The 17586-nt window shown below is 48.6% G+C and overlaps 1 protein-coding gene across 2 annotated transcripts in view; it reads left to right on the forward strand.

Moving 5' to 3' along the window:
- SCN4A (sodium voltage-gated channel alpha subunit 4) overlaps positions 1-17586 on the forward strand; it is a 171853-nt gene that overhangs the window by 61834 nt on the left and 92433 nt on the right. For both annotated transcript variants that reach the window (XM_050935059.1, XM_050935058.1), the window contains exons 3-6: positions 705-823; positions 12672-12761; positions 13548-13676; positions 15926-16017. In XM_050935059.1, coding sequence (XP_050791016.1) covers positions 705-823; positions 12672-12761; positions 13548-13676; positions 15926-16017 — 430 coding nt within the window. The remainder of the gene's footprint in view (positions 1-704; positions 824-12671; positions 12762-13547; positions 13677-15925; positions 16018-17586) is intronic.

The raw sequence follows: 17586 nt of genomic DNA on the forward strand, positions 1-17586 counted from the left end.
CATCTCTGGAGATCTCAAAAATTATGAACATCCTAAAACAGGGGTCAGCAACCTTTCGGAAGTGCTGTGCCGAATCTTCATTCATTCACTCTAATTTAAGGTTTCACATGCCGGTAATACATTAACATTTTTAGAAGGTCTCTTTCTATAAGTCTATAATATATAACTAAACTACTGTTGTTTGTAAAGTAAATAAGATTTTTTAAAAGTTTAAAGAAGCTTAATTTAAAATTAAATTAAAATGCAGAGCCCCCCAGACCAGTGGCCAGGACCCAGGCAGTGTGAGTGCCACTAAAAATCAGCTCGCATGCCTCCTTCAGCACCCGTGCCATAGGTTGCCTACCCCTGTCCTAAAACATGAAGCTATTGTGGAAACTTGATTTTTACATGACCTATAGATGACACCACTAGAATCCATGTTAATAATCAGTTGAAGCTAAAGCTATACGCCGATCATTCAGATATCCACCAACATCTAGCATTCTATCTTAAGGTTTTATTCTTCTGCCTATCACCTAGGATCTGAGCACCATTCAGTGAAATGTATTAGCAATAGCATAGTCCATAGTGAGATTCATGGAGCTGTTGACTTAATTTTAGACATAAAAGCTCTGCTTGGGGTAGCCTTATGTTTTTGTTTGATTGGCTTGTGTGTGTGTTGTGAGAAGGGAATAATGAATCTTCCTTCTCTCTTTGTTTTTCAGACATTCATCGTCCTAAACAAAGGAAAAGCAATCTTCCGGTTCAGCACAACCCCGGCCCTATACATGCTGGGACCCTTCAATCCCCTCAGGAGGGGTGCCATCAAAGTGCTTATACATTCATATCCTTTCATAAATTAAACAGTAGTAAGTCACTAGGCCCAGATGAGATTCACCCAAGAGTTCTGAAGGAACTCAGATATGAAATTGCAGAACTACTAACTGTGGTATGTAACCTATCACTTAAATCAGCTCCTGTACCAGATGACTGGAGAGTAGCCAATGTGACACCATCCATCCAGGATTGCCTCGATCCTGGCAATTACAGGCCGGTAAGCCTAGACTTCAGTACCAGGCAAACTGGTTGAACCTATAGTAAAGAACAAAATTGTCAGACACATAGATTTACGTAATTTGTTGGGAAAAGTCAACATGGTTTTTGTAAAGGGAAATCATGCCTCACCAATCTACTAGAATTCTTTGAGGGGTGAAGGACATAAATCCACAGCATGTAGAGGTCAAGCATAGGCATTTATTACACACAGCGCTGGCGGAGTGTCACCTGGCTTATTAGGCTCAGAGACATTGTCAAACAATGGATTACAATAGAATATATAGATTTTCCATGGGTGGGTGAAAGTGAAGGGGTAGACAGTTCCACACCCCGGGATAGGTTTTGCAGCAAGATAAGATAGCACATTAGCCAATGGTTAAAAGGTTACATAATGTCTCCGCCCATGATCTCAAGTTAACATTTAATTAATACTTTGATAAAATGTTATTAGTACAAAATATATATGTTGAATTCTGATTTGGGGTCCCTAGGAATGGAGCAACTCCTTTGATTGTCCGACGCGTACATTCCTAGGGGTTAAAGCAAAGAAACAGTGAACGTATATGGCAATAAAGATTGTCCTCTTTATGTTTTAAGGCAGGCACTGGTCCTTGGGAAGGGAGGTGGGAGGCTGCCATATCTTATACTGACATGTGCCAACTTTTCATAAACTCAAGGTTGGATCTGTGGGAAGGATGTTCCCTACAGAAGAGACTGACACAATAGGAACAGGGATCTTTTGTTCAATTTGAAACTCTGAATAAGACACAATTATTTAGTTCTTAGCTCCCATACTTGGCAATTTCCTGACCAGGCCTATTTTAGCAAAACAGGATTATCTGTTTACCCAGCTTTCTCTTAGCTAATCACTATTTGCTAGGCCTCTGGTCTCTTGACCAAACTCTGGACTTTGGGTCTGAGAAAGAACTGGCACAATCCACATACCAGGTTGTTATATAAAATGCAAATGGATTTTAACCCTTAAGGGGGATCAACAATCATGTGGAAAAGGAGGATCCAGTAAATATAATGTACTTAGATTTAAAGAAAGCCTTTGACAAAGTCCCTCACCAAAGGCTCTTAAGCAAAGTAAGCTATCATGGGATAAGAGGGAAGGTCCTCTCATGCATTAGTAACTGGTTAAAAGATAGGAAACAAATATATGGTCAGTTTTCAGAATGGAGAGAGGTAAATAGCGGTGTCCCCCAGGGGTCTGTACCTGGACTAGTTGTAGCACAGCGAGACTCACTGGTGAGGCACCTCCTGCTGGTCGTCTTGGGAATTAGCTCAACTCCAGCTCCAGAGCTCCCTCTGCTGGCTGGTGACTCGCCTGTCTCAAACTCTGTGTCCCTCCCGGACCCCAGTGTCCCTTTACCTCTGGGTTCTGCCCCAGTAGTACCCCCACGCTCTGGGTCTCCCCTCCCAGGGGAACCCCAGATCCTCTAAGCCCACCTTGCCTCAGTGGCTACTGCCAGTCATCATCTAGCCTCCATTCACTGGGACAGACTGCAGTCTGTAATGGCCACTCATCATTGGCAAGGGGGTTGGACCACATGCCTCTGCCTAATCCCAGGTTACACCTCTTTAGCCCCAGTATCTGCCTTGGGCCTTTAACAAGCTCTGCAGCCTGCTGGTTTACCAGGCTGATCTCCCAGCTCCCTTTGCCCTTCCCCAGCACTGCTCCACTTCAGGTACCTTGCTCCCAGGCAGCCAGGCTCTTCCCACTCCAGGGATAGAATGGGACTCCTGTCTACTGTCCCCACAGCCCTTTTATCGAGGCCAGCTGTGGCCTGATTAAGCCAACCACACATGGGCCAACCACCTCGCCAGCCTCCCTCAGCTGCTCTTAATCCTTGTACTTTGGAGTGGGGCATAAGAACATAAGAATGGCTGTACCGGGTCAGACCAAAGGTCCATCTAGCCCAGTATCTGTCTTCCAACAGTGGCCAATGCCAGGTGCCCCAGAAGGAGTGAGCCTAACAGGCAATGATCAAGTGATCTCTCTCCTGCCATCCATCTCCATCCTCTGATGAACAGAGGCTAGGGACACCATTCTTTACCCTTCCTGGCTAATAGCCATTTATGGACTTAGCCACCATGAATTTATCCCGTTCCCTTTTAAACATTGTTATAGTCCCAGCCTTCACAGCCTTCTCAGGTAAGGAGTTCCACAAGTTGACTATGCGCTGCGTGAAGCAGAAATTCCTTTTATTTGTTTTAAACCTGCTACCTATTAATTTCATTTGGTGACCCCTAGTTCTTGTATTATGGGACTAAGTAAATAACTTTTCCTTATCCACTTTCTCCACATCACTCATGATTTTATAGACCTCTATCATATCCCCCCTTAGTCTCCTCTTTTCCAAGCTGAAGAGTCCTAGCCTCTTTAATCTTTCCTCATATGGGACCCTCTCCAAACCCCTAATCATCTTAGTTGCCCTTTTCTGAACCTTTTCTAGTACCAGTATATCTTTTCTGAGCTGAGAAGACCACATCTGTACACAGTATTCGAGATGTGGGCGTACCATGGATTTATATAAGGGCAATAATATATTCTCAGTCTTATTCTCTATCCCCTTTTTAATGATTCCTAACGTCCTGTTTGCTTTTTTGACTGCCTCTGCGCACTGTGTGGACATCTTCAGAGAACTATCGACGATGACTCCAAGATCTTTTTCCTGACTCATTGTAGCTAAATTAGTCCCCATCATATTGTATGTATAGTTGGGGTTATTTTTTCCAATGTGCATTACTTTACATTTATTCACATTAAATTTCATTTGCCATTTTGTTGCCCAATCACTTAGTTTTGTGAGATCTTTTTGAAGGTCTTCATGATCTGCTTTGGTCTTAACTATCTTGAGTAGTTTAACTTTGCCACTTCACTGTTTACCCCTTTCTCCAGATCATTTATGACTAAATTGAATAAGATTGGTCCTAGGACTGACCCTTGGGGAACACCACTAGTTACCCCTCTCCATTCTGAGAATTTACCATTAATTCCTACCCTTTGTTCCCTATCTTTTAACCAGTTCTCAATCCATGAAAGGATCGTCCCTTTTATCCCATGACAGCTTAATTTACGTAAGAGTCTTTGCTGAGGGAGCTCGTCAAAGGCTTTCTGGAAATCTAAGTACACTATGTCCACTGGATCCCCCTTGTCCACATGTTTGTTGACCCCTTCAAAGAACTCTAATAGATTAGTAAGACACGATTTCCCTTTACAGAAACCATGTTGACTATTACTCAACAGTTTACGTTTTTCTATGTGTCTGACAATTTTATTCTTAACTATTGTTTCAACTAGTTTGCCCAGTACCGACGTTAGACTTACCGGTCTGTAATTACTGGGATCACCTCTAGAGCCCTTTTTAATTATTGGCCTTACATTAACTAACTTCCAGTCATTGGGTACCGAAGCCAATTTAAAGGACAGGTTACAAACCATAGTTAATAGTTCTGCAACTTCACATTTGAGTTCTTTCAGAACTCTTGGGTGAATGCCAAGACAGGCAGAGAGGTATGTTGATGAGGCTTTCCGGGACACTGTAGAATTGTCCCACCTCCGCCCAGACAGCCACTGTGCTGTTGAGGAGGAAAAAAGGCCCAGGGAAGCAGAGCAGTCAATGGGAGCAGAGAGAAACTTTCCCATAGGTGGGACCCTCCTTCCAGATGGTGCTGGGGTTGCCTCTTGCACTGAGGTTACCTCTCTGGGGAAGGGAACTCCAGTTGCTAGGAAAAGGCAGATGTTAGTAATGGGAGATTCGATCATTAGAAACATAGATAGCTGGGTTTGTGATGACAGGGAGAACTATATGGTGACTTGCCTGCCTGGTGCGAAGATTGCGGATCTCTTGAGGCATCTAGACAGACTTATGTGTAGTGCTGGGGAGGAGCCGGTGGTCATTGTACATGTAGGTACCAATGACATAGGGAAGGGTAGGAGAGACATCCTGGAAGCCAAATTTAGGCTGCTAGGGAAGAGACTGAAATCCAGGACTTCTATGGTGGCATTCTCAGAAATGCTCCCAGTTCCACGCGCAAGGCCAGGTAGGCAGGCAGAGCTTCAGAGTCTCAATGCGTGGATGAGACGATGGTGTAGAGAGGCGGGGTTTACGTTCATTAGGAACTGGGGAAAATTTTGGGATGGGAGGAGCCTGTACAGAAGAGATGGGCTCCACCTAAACCAAAGGGGAACCAGACTGCTGGCACTAAACATCAAAAAGGTTGTAGAGCAGTTTTTAAACTAGGAGATGGGGGAAAGCCGATTGCTGCAGAGCAGCATGTGGATCGGACAAAGACTTCTCTTAGAGGAGAGTCTATTGATAGAGAATCTCCAGGTTATAGTCAGGAACAGAGGACGGAAGAGGATAATGTAAGGGTCGGATCAGATGATAAACAGTCACATAAAAAAGAATCTGGCACATCTGAAAAGGGCAGACAAATAAACAGGGACAAGTTTTTAAAGTGCTTGTACACAAATGCTAGAAGTCTAAATATAAGCTGGGTGAACTAGAGTGCCTTGTGATAAAGAGGGATATTGATGTAATAGGCATCACAGAACCCTGGTGGACTGAGAGCAATCAATGGGACACAATCATTCTGGGGTACAAAATATATCGGAAGGACAGAACAGGTCGTGCAGGGGGAGGAGTGGCACTATTTGTGAAAGAAAATGTAGATTCAAATGAAGTAAAAATCTTAAGCAAATCCACATGTTCCGTAGAGTCTCTATGGATAGAAATGTCATGCTCTAATAAGAATATAACATTAGGGATCTATTATTGACCACCTGACCAGGACAGTAATAGTGATGATGAAATGCTAAGGGAGATTAGAGAGGCGATCAGAATTAAGAACCCAATAATAGTGGGGGATTTCAATTATGCCCATATTGACTGGGAACATTTCACTTCAGGATGAAATGCAGAGATAAAATTTCTCGTTACTTTAAATGACTGCTTTATGGAGCAGCTGGTATGGGAACCCACAAGGGGAGAGGCAACTCTAGATTTAATCCTGAGTGGAGCGCAGGAGCTGGTCCAACAGGTAACTATAGCAGGACCGCTTGCAAATAGTGACCATAATGCAATAGCATTCAACATCCCTGTGAGGGGAAGAACAGCTCAACAGCCCAACACTGTGGCATTTAATTTCAAAAGAGGGAACTATACAAAAATGAGGGGGTTAGTTAAACAAAAGTTAAAAGGTACAGTGACTAAAGTGAAATCCCTGCAAGCTGCATGGCTGCTTTTTAAAGACACTATAATAGAGGCCCAACTTCAATGTATACCCCAAATTAAGAAACACAGTAAAAGAACTAAAAAAGAGCCACCGTGGCTTAACAGCCATGTAAAAGAAGCAGTGAGAGATAAAAAGACTTCCTTTAAAAAGTGGAAGTCAGATCCTAGTGAGGTAAATAGAAAGGAGCATAAACATTGCCATATTAAGTGCAAGAGTGTAATAAGAAAAGCCAAAGAGGAGTTTGAAGAAAGGCTAGCCAAACACTCCAAAGGTAATAACAAAATGTTTTTTAAGTACAACAGAAGCAGGAAGCCTGCTAAACAACCAGTGGGGCCCCTTAACGACCGAAATACAAAAGGAGCGCTCAAAGACGATAAAGTCATTGTGGAGAAACTAAATGGATTCTTTGCTTCAGTCTTCACGGCTGAGGATGTTAGGGAGATTCCCGAACCTGAGCCGGCTTTTGTAGATGGCATACCTGAGGAACTGTCACAGATTGAAGTGTCACTAGAGGAGGTTTTGGAATTAATTGATAAACTCAACATTAACAAGTCCTATTCAGTTTATTCATAAATGATCTGGAAAAAGGGGTAAACAGTGAGGTGGCAAAATTTGCAGATGATACAAAACTACTCAACTATAGAACAGCTTCCATATGAAGAGAGATTAAAAAGACTGGGACTTTTCAGCTAGGAAAAGTGACAACTAAGGAGGGATATGATAGAGGTCTATAAAATCATGACTGGTGTGGAGAAAGTAAATAAGGAAGTGTTATTTACTCCTTCTCATAACACAAGGTCTAGGGGTCAGCAAATAAAATGAATAGGCAGCAGGTTTAACACAAACAAAAGGAAGTATTTCTTCACACAATGCACAGTCAGCCTGTGGAACTCTTTGCCAGAGGATGTTGTGAAGGCAAAGACTATAACAAGGTTCAAAAAAGAACTAGATAAGTTCCTGGATGGTAGGTCCATCAATGGCTATTAGCCAGGACGGGTAGGGATGATGTCCTTAGCCTCCGTTTGCCAGAAGCTGCAAATGGGCAACAGGGGATGGATCACTTGATGATTAGGGGGTTGGAGCACATGGCTTATGAGGAGAGGCTGAGGTAACTGGGATTGTTTAGACTGCAGAAGAGAAGAGTGAAGCAGGATTTGAAAGCAGCTTTCAATTACCTGAAGGGGGTTTCCAAAAAGGATGGAGCTCGGCTGTTCCCAGTGGTGGCAAATGACAGAACAAGGAATAATGGTCTCAAATTGCAGTGGGGGAGTGTAGGGGACTTGACCTCCTGCAGGATGGTGGGGCACCACATCGCCTTGCTACATCCTCTTTGCTGGGTTGGGGAATACCCAGTCTATCGCCCAGACCTTGAGGCAGGGCCTAGCCAGCAGTACAAATAAGTCCAGGCCCTGGGTCAGGGCGGGCAGCAAACAAACAGACAGGAGCTCAGGCCCTCAGGCAGGGACTGAGCAAATAGTTCAATATAAACCCAGACCCTGGCTTAGAGTGACCTGGGAAAGGAGGAGACTGCCACCCATGAGGCAGGCCCACCCACTCCACTGCCTCGCAGCCCGGGGCCATAGCAGCAGCACAAGACCCGCTCCTGTGTCAGTGGGGATCCTGGCCGCAACACACTGTCATTGGCTCTGACAGTGCTGCAGCCAGACTAAGTTTGGCTGCCCCCTTGGCTACTTCCAGACTCCCCCTCGTATGGTACCTGGGTCTGGGTGGTGTCCTCAGAGGGTTCCAGCACTATGGATTCCTCTGGGTAGGTAGCGAGGGGTAGGCTTGGCAGCTCCTCTGGGTAGCTGGTGACAGGTAAGCTTGGCGACTCCTCCAGGCACTAGTCAGCCTTAGGCATTGGCCGGTCTGGCCAGTCCTCGGGTTGGCCGCAGATCGCTGGGGTCTCCCAAGCTGGAGCCAGGCCACAGGCATCTGGCCTCTCCGGTGGCTGCCGACTAACTGAGCTGTGCGTTTGGGCTTTTATACATCTTGTCCTGCGCCTTGACCTCTGGGGAGCAGGCACAGGATCCACTGGCTTTGCACACTTTGGTGTCTGGGGGGGTTCTTCCCCCAGCAGGGTGGTGGGGCACCACACCACCTCGCTACAGGGAGGTCTAGGTTGGATATTAGGAAACACTATTTCACTAGGAGGGTGGTGAAGCACTGGAATGGGTTACCTGGAGAGGTGGTGGAATCTCCATCCTTAGAGGTTTTTAAGGCCCAGCTTGACAAAGACCTGCCTGGGATGATTTAGTTGGTGTTGGTCCTGCTTTGAGCAGGGGTTGGACTAGATACCTCCTGAGGTCCCTTCCAACCCTAATATTCTATGATTCTATGATTTCCTGTAATGTTCATCTGGCACTGGTCACTGTCGGAAGATAGGATACTGGGCTAGATGAACCTTTGGTCTGACCCAGTATGGCCGTTCTTATGTTCTTAAGATGGCCAGGGAGACAACCCCATGCTCCAGGTGTCCCTAGCCTCTGACTGTCAGAAGTGGGAATGGGCGAGAGGGGATGTACCACTTCATGATTGCCTGTTCTGTTCATTCCCTCCGAAGCACCTAGCATAGGCCACTGTCGGAAGACAGAATACTGGACTAGATGGAACGTTGGTCTGACCCAGTATGGCCCTTCTTAGAACAACTCCCAGCCTGGCAGAAAGTGTTTCTTATTTACAAGGTTAAGAATTTGGAGTCTGAAGAGAGAATCGCACTGGGAGGGGTTGGGTCACTGGTCACATCTCATCAGCCCAGGCTTATTCTAGTGTGGCCTTTGATACCATTGCTAATGCTACATTTCCTGAGTTCAAGGAGTGGCAAGGACCCACAGCACAGCCAACCTGAGGTTGATGTTCCTTTACTTGTGGTTAAGTACAGGCCACCCAGTTTTCACAAGTTGAGGCACCCATTGACATTGGCTGTCTCTGTTCTTGGTAGCCCAGCTTCAGGCACCTAGTCAGCTCCTGGGGGGCATCCAGTGGTGAGGCCCTCAATGTCTGTGGTCACTATAGTCCAGCTATAGTAGAGTGGGGAGAGATTCTTGGAGTGAAGCCCTGGGCAGGAAGCCTTTCCAGGAGAGTGCTTTAGGGTGGGTTTTGAAAGAGAGAGAGGTTGCTTGGGGGACCAGAAGCACTGCTCCAAACATGGAACGGTGTGAACCAGGGAACAAAACTGAGAGAGAGACAGAAACCACTGGAGAAGCAAGAGGAGGAGAAACCAAGGGGTGCTCAAGGGTTGGAGGGGGCTGCGGAGCAGGAGAAACTGAGAATAGAGCTGTTGGTGGGGTTGCAGGTTTGAAGATGGAGGAGTAAGAGACAGGAAGCCAGAGTCCCAAGAGTGTGAGGTAGGGCTGGGGAGTGGTGAGTAATTCGGCCAGAGCCACAAGCAATGATTTAGATTGTCCAGGGCAGTAAGGGCAGGATGTGAGTAGGAAAATTATACTGATTGGGGCAAGAGATGATGAGCTGCCAGAGAGGGATTTTAGCAGTATGGAGGGTGAGGGGAGGTGATGTGAGAGAGGAGGAAGTGGCAGGAATCACTTGGGTCAGAGTCAGAGCTAACACCATCTCTTAGGTCCAGGAGATGTAGAAGATGGAGAAGGGAGGTGGTGGGAGGGAGCCAGGAGAGAAGATACAGAGCTCAGGTTTGCAAAGAGTGAGTGTGAGCAGATGGTGGGACATCTAAAATGAGGTGTCGGTTCCAGATGCAGGACTGGACAGAAGAGGAGGAGCTGGGTGGAGAGATGGATTTGGAATCCCTGCTACAGAGGGATAGCTGGGGGAATTAGGTCACCCAAGCAAGGAGAAGGAACAGGGAGAGGGTCGCCAGCAGATAGGCAGAGGGGAAAGGACAAGGAACAATGGAAGGAGATACCAAGGGCATGTCTATATTAGAAATGCTGCCCTATACTGTGATAGTGCTGTAGCACGGACACTATGCCGACGGGAGGGGTTCGCCTGTCACTGTAGTTCATCCACCTCCCTGAGAAGTGGTAGCTAGGGCGAAGGAAGAGTTCTTCCATCAGTCAAGTGTTGTCTGTACTTGGATCTAGGATGGCTTAACTACATTTCATATCTCTGAGCGACATAGCTGGAGAGACCTAAGCTTTAGGGGGAGCCCAGGCCTGGGATGTGAAAGGAGCATTGGAAGAGAACCAGGAGAGGCCAAGGAAGGAGATAGTGACCGAGAGCATCAGAAGCCACAGAGACACTGAGAGATGGGGAACAGGCCACGAGGCCCAGCCAGGAAGGGGAGCAGAGATGGTGCAGGGGTAGGGAGGAAGACAAAAGTCAGACTTCAGGGGCTCTAGGAGCAAGGCCAGATTTCCCATTAGGCACAGTGCCTAGGGCCGCCGGCATTCTAAGGGTGCCTAAAAATTCAATGTTTGCCTCTCCCGGGTCCTGGCAGGGGGCAGGGCTGGCTGAGGGGGAGACGGCGCCACATAACCCTGCTAGAGCGCTCCTTGCTTAACCTGGTGGACACGGTCACCTCCCAGCAGGGCCAGTGAATGTGGCCAGGGGGCAGGACCAGGGCCGGCTCTGGCTTTTTTGCTGCCCCAAGCAAAAAAAAAAAAGGGGGGGGCAGGGCCACCGTAGCAAAGCGGGTCGGGGGGAGGAACATGGTGAGGCTGGAGCGGCAAGGGTAGGGGAACAACACAAAAATGGTGTGGCTGGAGCAGGAAAGCTGGGGGGGAACACGGCGCGGCTGGAGCAGCAAAGGGAGGGGGGAACAACACAAAAACGGCGCGGCTGGAGCGGCAAAGTGGGGGGGAACACGGCGCGGCGGGGGAGAACACGGCGCAGCTGGAGCGGCAAAGCAGGGGGGGAACAACACAAAAATGGAGTGGCTGGAGAGACAAAGGGGGGAAACATGGTGCGGCAGGGGGGAACACGGCGTGGCTGGAGCAACAAAGGGTGGGGGGCGAGGGAAGAAACAACGGTGTGGCCGGCAAAGCAGGGGAAAACAAAACAAATAACCCTACAGGGCAGCCGGAGCAGCCAACAACAACAGCAAAAAAGCGGCTGTGGCGCCCTAGGTTTGGGCCAAATGCCGCCGCATAGAATCTGCCACCCCAAGCATGAGCTTGCTCAGCTGGTGCCTGGAGCTGGCCCTTGGCAGGACACAGGAGAGTGGGTCTCTGGAGGGGCTTGTGGGGGGGCTCTGGGCAGTGAGGGGATGGAGGAGGGTGGGCAGTGGTGAGTTTGACAGTGGGCAGTGGGGATGTTGGGCAGTGGGGAGTGGAGGAGGTTTGTGTGTTTCAGGGTGTTTGGCAGTGGGGGGGGTCTGTGGGCAGAGGGGCGCTGGGCGGTGGGGTGCCTAAAAGTTGCGGCTTAGAGCTCCAAGCCGCTGCGAGCACTGGGGGCCACCCCTCAGCTCCCGGCCACCACAGGTGGCCACCCCACAGCTCCTGGTCACCACGGTCGGCAGGGGGCTTGGAACTGCGAGAAGCAGGTGGCAGGGGACCCTGGAGCTCTGAGCCCCTGCAAGTGGTGCAGGGGAACTTGAAGCCAGGGCCCCCGCAGCTGCCCAGCCACTGTGAGCGGCATGGGGACCCTGCCTAGGGGCACACAAAGTATAAATCCGGCCTTGCCTAGGAGGGAGTCCAGCTGCCAGGGGGTGCAGCGTGTACTAAGAGCTGAAGGGTCAGGGGAAGGAGGAGCTCGGACGAGGGAGGTTAGGGCAGTGAGGACAGCAAGGAGCGCAAATATGAACAGAGAAGTGTTCAGCTGCTCTGGCCAGGAGAGTCAGAGAGTTTTAAGGCCAGAAGGGACCACCATGATCACCCAGTCTGACCTCCCAAGCAACCCAGCAGTAGGAATTCATTCCTGCTTCGAGTCAAATAGCTGTAGCTGAACCTGAGCATCTCTTTAAGGGGCCCATTAGTGCCTGTGGTGAGAGCTCGTCTCAGCTGTGTGAAGGGCCCAGTACCCAGAAGTGGGGAGAATCAGAGACATGCAGGGTTCTGGGCCAGTGGAGACATAGGTGGGGGCAGGTTGCTAGGGAGAGAGGTGGGGGACCAAAGGGAAGATCCTGTTTGCAAAGTGGCTAGAGGTTGGGGAAGGGGTGGGAGAGGAGGGCTGAGGGATGCAGGGAAGGACTGGGGCTCAGCGCAGGCTGTGCTGTGCTCAGTTTCCAGGCTGTGGCTGGATGCAGAGAAGTGACCATAGCGAAAGGGGACATTGGTGGAATAGTTTAAGCTTTCTCCATCTCTGCGTCGTTCTGAAAGGAATAACAAGAGCCAGGCATCTTTTCTGGGAGCCGCACTTCAGGGCTGGGGTGGAGGGAAATGCTGCATGTGCTCTTACCGCTGCGCCCTGCCTTGGCAAGGACTCAGGGGAGGAGGGGAGCCTGTGATGCGCCAGAGAGATTTTCCTTGACCTGGTGGTAAATTATTCAGCATGTTTATCATGATCACCATTTTGACCAACTGTGTGTTCATGGCAATGAGCGACCCGCCACCGTGGGCCAAGAACGTGGAGTAAGTCCGTTTCCTCCCATCGCTGCTTGGCCTCCTGATGGCACTGGAGAGGGTGGCCCCCTTCACTATGTGGCTGCTCCTTACAGAAATCTGTCATGCTTATCAGACAGGGGCTTGAGGGAAAGGTGTGGAGGGGCCTTGGGAAATGGGCATGTGTAGTTTGGAGACCACCAGACTGAGCTGTTGCCATGTTTACGATCTCAGAACCCAAGTTTGTGTCCAGCTCTAGACTTTGCAACCACAGGCACATTCCTGAACAGCCTCCCACCACTACTCACTGCGGCTCAGCTACAGGACAGACAGGGCTTCTAGGAGGCAGCAGGTTTTTGAGGGCTCAGCATCCACAATTTGGGGCCAGATTACCATGGCTAAGCACCCACTATCAGTGCCAGATTTTCCAAAGAGTCTCCCATTTAGGTGCCTAAACAGGGGCTGAAGTTTTCAAAACACACAGCGGCCCCAGTAGTGACACTAATACTCTGGACCCTGTGTGCCCTCACCATGCTGAGCTCATTTGGAAATCCAGCTCATGGTGCTGAAAGCAGTTTTGGTAGTGAGTGGCCATCTGTATTAAGACTCCCAATTTTGCTAATGCTAGCAGAGCTCAACTGCTGTCAGCAGCCATGGGAAATGATTGATAAGACATATTTTCCAACCCTTTCCCATGAAGGTCTCAGGACCCATTTTTCCCACATACACACAACATTTTTGCAAGTGTCTTGGATAGTTTTCCCTTTGAGCTGCTTGTCTTGTCTACTTATTGTAAGTCACTGTTTCTGCTTTCAGATACACCTTCACTGGGATATACACCTTTGAGTCCATGATAAAGATAGTAGCCAGAGGATTTTGCATTGACCAATTTACATTCCTGCGCGACCCATGGAACTGGCTGGATTTCAGTGTTATCATTATGGCGTAAGTAGACTCAGCAAGGGACATGGCACAAGCAGGAAGCCTAGCTAACCAAGTTGTAACATTGTTGGTATAGGATGAATTGGAAACAAATGTCTGGAAAATTGCCAGAGATGTTAGAGCTGGTATCATCCACACTGGGAATATGCCCCAATTCCTGCACTTGATGGCCAGTCACTGCAGTAGCCACACCCCACATGTAGACAAAGAGAGCTGTGATTGCATTGGTGGAGCTAACTCCAGTGCCAAGCAGGGTTAAACTTCACTGAAGTATATTATGACTTTCCTTGTCTATACTTGGGGTTTTGTGTTGGTTGTTGGCCCCCTATGGCCAGGATTGGAGTACATCTCCAAAGCAGACAAGGCCCACCCAGGTCACCTTGCCTGTCCCTCTCAGTCAGGTCTGGCTTGTTATCTCGCTTTGCCCAGAAAGAATCAAACTGTGCTACTTCCTACCCATATTTCTAGTCTCTCTGCAGTGACTCTCTTCCTATTATTTCTCTGTCCTCACCAGTGTTCACACCACACCCCCTCTATATCCACTGGGACCAGTTAATGTTCTGGCTACTTCCTCTTCCAGATGGGCAGTGAAGATGTTAAATTTAACAAATTTGATGGGGGGGCCAGGAGGCTCTGTGCGCTACTCCTGTCCGCAGGCACTGCCCTCCCCCCAGCTCCCACTGGCCACGGAGCCGATGCTCGGGACAGGGGCAGCAACTCTAACCCGTGGCCCCCCCGCCTAGGAGCCGGACCTCCTGGCCACTTCCAGGGCACAGTGCGGTGCCAGGGCAAGTAGGGAGCCTGCCTTAGACCTGCAGCACTGCTGACCAGATTTTTGATGGCCCAGTCAGCAGTGCTGACTGGAGTCACCAGGGTCCCTTTTCGAACGGGCATTCCGGTGGAAGACCGGACACCTGGCAACCCTACCCCAGATCCCAAAGGCATCATCTACAGTGGCCTCATGACAGTGTGACTACCACATCCTAGGATTTGTCCACACAGGCTAGTGCACAGTAGGTAGGCCACTAGTCCAGGATTAAACTGGATGGCTCTCTTTTTGAGAGGTTTGCCACGCCCGATACTTGGACAAAACTGGACATGGTTTTGTCCCGTATCAGATGGGGGACACTGCTGTGCCCCATCCCACTCTTAAAAATGGCACCTCTGGAATGCAGGGTGACCTCGAATGCACCGTGTGTGCAAAGTCACACTGGTGGGGGTGAGGTGGCGCACTCTGAAAGATGGTGCCCCCTCCGCATGTGGCATGACCTCACACCCACCACCATGCCAGCAAGGGCAGAGTTATCACCAGCGGGGGCAGGGTCACACCATTCCCAGAAGTACCGGAATGTCCGATGTTGTGGGAAGGTGGAGCGGCCACCTTATGCACCAATATAATAAGGGACTTGATCTTCCTTGGCCTGAAACCAGAGTAAGCCACACCAGTGCAGCATGTGGGCATGAGGCATTTAATTGAATCATAGGATTGGAAGGGACCTTGAGAGGTCATCTAGTCCAGCCCCCTGCACTCAAGCAGGACTAAAGATTATCTAGACCATCCCTGACAGGTGTTTGTCGAACCTGCTCTTAAAAACCTCCAGGGAATGCAGGGGGCATCTCTGTGTTGTGTTTGTACAGCACCTAGCGCAGTGGGGCCATGTCCAAGACTGGAGCTCAAGGATGCTATCATCATAGATTCATAGATTCATAGATTCTAGGGTCAGAAGGGACCAATGTGATCATCTAGTCCGACTCCCTGCACAAAGCAGGCCACAGAACCCTACCCATCCACTTCTATAACAAATCCCTAACCTATGCCTGAGTTATTGAAGTCTTCAAATTGTGGTTTGAAGACCTCAAACTGCAGAGAATCCACCAGCAAGTGACCCATGCCCCATCATCATCAGGAATCAATCAGTATAGCTCACCTGATGTAAAACTTCCCAGTGTAGACAAAACCACAGGCACCTTGCTCCTGGGAGCTTTCCCCAGCCTTCTCAAGGCAACACAGCTCCAGGCCTTCCCTCTTTAGTCTTTGCAAGTAGCTGTGAAGAGCTAATGAGTCCTCTTGAGGCACTCACAGCAGCACACAGCCTGTAGGCTCCCTCGGTGGTAACGCTGCAGGTTGGCAGCTCTACTGCTTTTGTCTCTGAAAGTGACCATGACCTAGAGTGCTGTGAAAACACTCTGCACCTTCAGCTGCCGCAGCAGAGCAATCCTTCTGAATCCTCCTTTCTCCTCTCCTCCCCCAGTTACACCACAGAGTTTGTGGATTTGGGAAATGTCTCAGCTCTACGAACATTTCGTGTCCTCCGTGCACTGAAAACAATCACCGTGATTCCAGGTAGGTCAAGGAGCATTTGCCTTCCAAACCATCTCCGTTCCTTTCCACAGTTTAAGCTTTAACTTGAAAAACCGGCCAGCTTGCAGATTTTTGCCCTGCACCTTGGATTGTCCCACCAGTGCAAAGTGAGTGTGGAACGCTCCTGTTCCTGTGTGACACTGTTTTATACCCTCTTTGCACTCACTGTCACTGGCATAACTGACTATACAGGTTGGAGGATAGTGGAGAAAATGGCCCCTTGCCTGTTGAGAGGCAAAGGCATTTTTCTTTGAGTTGGGGGCATTATGGCAGTGGTAGTGCTAAAAGCTCCAGCAGCATTGCCAGCCCAGTTATAAGACCCTGCTTTTGCTTGTGCATAACTTTGCAAAAAAACGTCCTTTTGAGCTGACAATTTCCATGTCCCAAAGTAATTTTTTTGCCTTGGAAAAACTTTGAGAGAAATGCATTTAATTGTTTTGCATTATTTTGTGTCTTTTAAAAAGAGGAATACGTTTCAGACTTTGACTGTCTATACTTGGAGCTCAGGTGTGTTCCCAGCTCATGTAGACATACTCGCATTCACTCTCATTGGGCTAAAAATAGTAGAGTAGCTGCGCTGGCACAGGCAGTGGTGAGCGGTGGCATAGGCTAGCTGCCCAGTGCACAAACCTGTCTGGACCCCGTAGGCGCTTATTGGCGGTAGCTAAGCTAGGCCACCACTTGCCGTTGACTGTGCTAGTGTGGCTACACTACTATTTTTAGCACATTAGCATGATAAGATCTAGCACAAGAGTGTCTGCATGAGCTAGGAATCACACACCTAGCTCCAAGTGTAGATGTAGCCTTTAGGGTCAAATCCTGCTGATTTTTACACACGTGAGTGAGTCCCATTCATTCAGTGGGGCTATTCATGAGGAGAGATTAATAAGACTGGGACTGTTCTGCTTGGAAAAGAGCTGACTAGGGGGGGATATGATTGAGGTCTATAAAATCATGACTGGGTTGTAGAAAGGGAATAGGGAACTGTCATTTACCTTCTGACACAGCACAAGGACCAAGGGTCACCCAATGAAATTAGCAGGCAGCAGGTTTTAAAAAAAACAAAAGGAAGTACTACTTCACACAACACATTCTCCACCAAAAATGTTCTGCTTATAAGAAGCACATGGGAACTTTTTCAGGGGAGAAGGCAACATGCCGCGTTCATTGAAGATACAACTATTAGCATATGCCTTCAATCACACACCACACACAAACACTGCCCCGCCAGTCAATGTTATAGTTACCAGTCCAGAGTCCGGATCAATCTAGTGGCCAGCTATGCTGATCACGGGTAGGTAAGAGCCTGATTCTGTCGGTGGCGACATGATGCTCCAGGGAAGTCTTGGCAGGATGAACCCAAAATTTCATGGCAAGGCACTCTGTTTATATAGTGATTTTCCTTCATTGGAATGAATGAGTTTTGCACTGTCATGCTGTAATCAATTGTTGTTTGACGAGTGCTTGTTTTCTTAAATTGTCCTTTTCATTCTTTATCTTATTCTTTTATTAAGTCTCTCAGGGAGTTCTCCCAGGCTGGTTTTGATCAGC

This window comes from Gopherus flavomarginatus, chromosome 25 (assembly GCF_025201925.1).
Source record: "Gopherus flavomarginatus isolate rGopFla2 chromosome 25, rGopFla2.mat.asm, whole genome shotgun sequence".
Taxonomy (NCBI): Eukaryota; Metazoa; Chordata; order Testudines; family Testudinidae; genus Gopherus; species Gopherus flavomarginatus.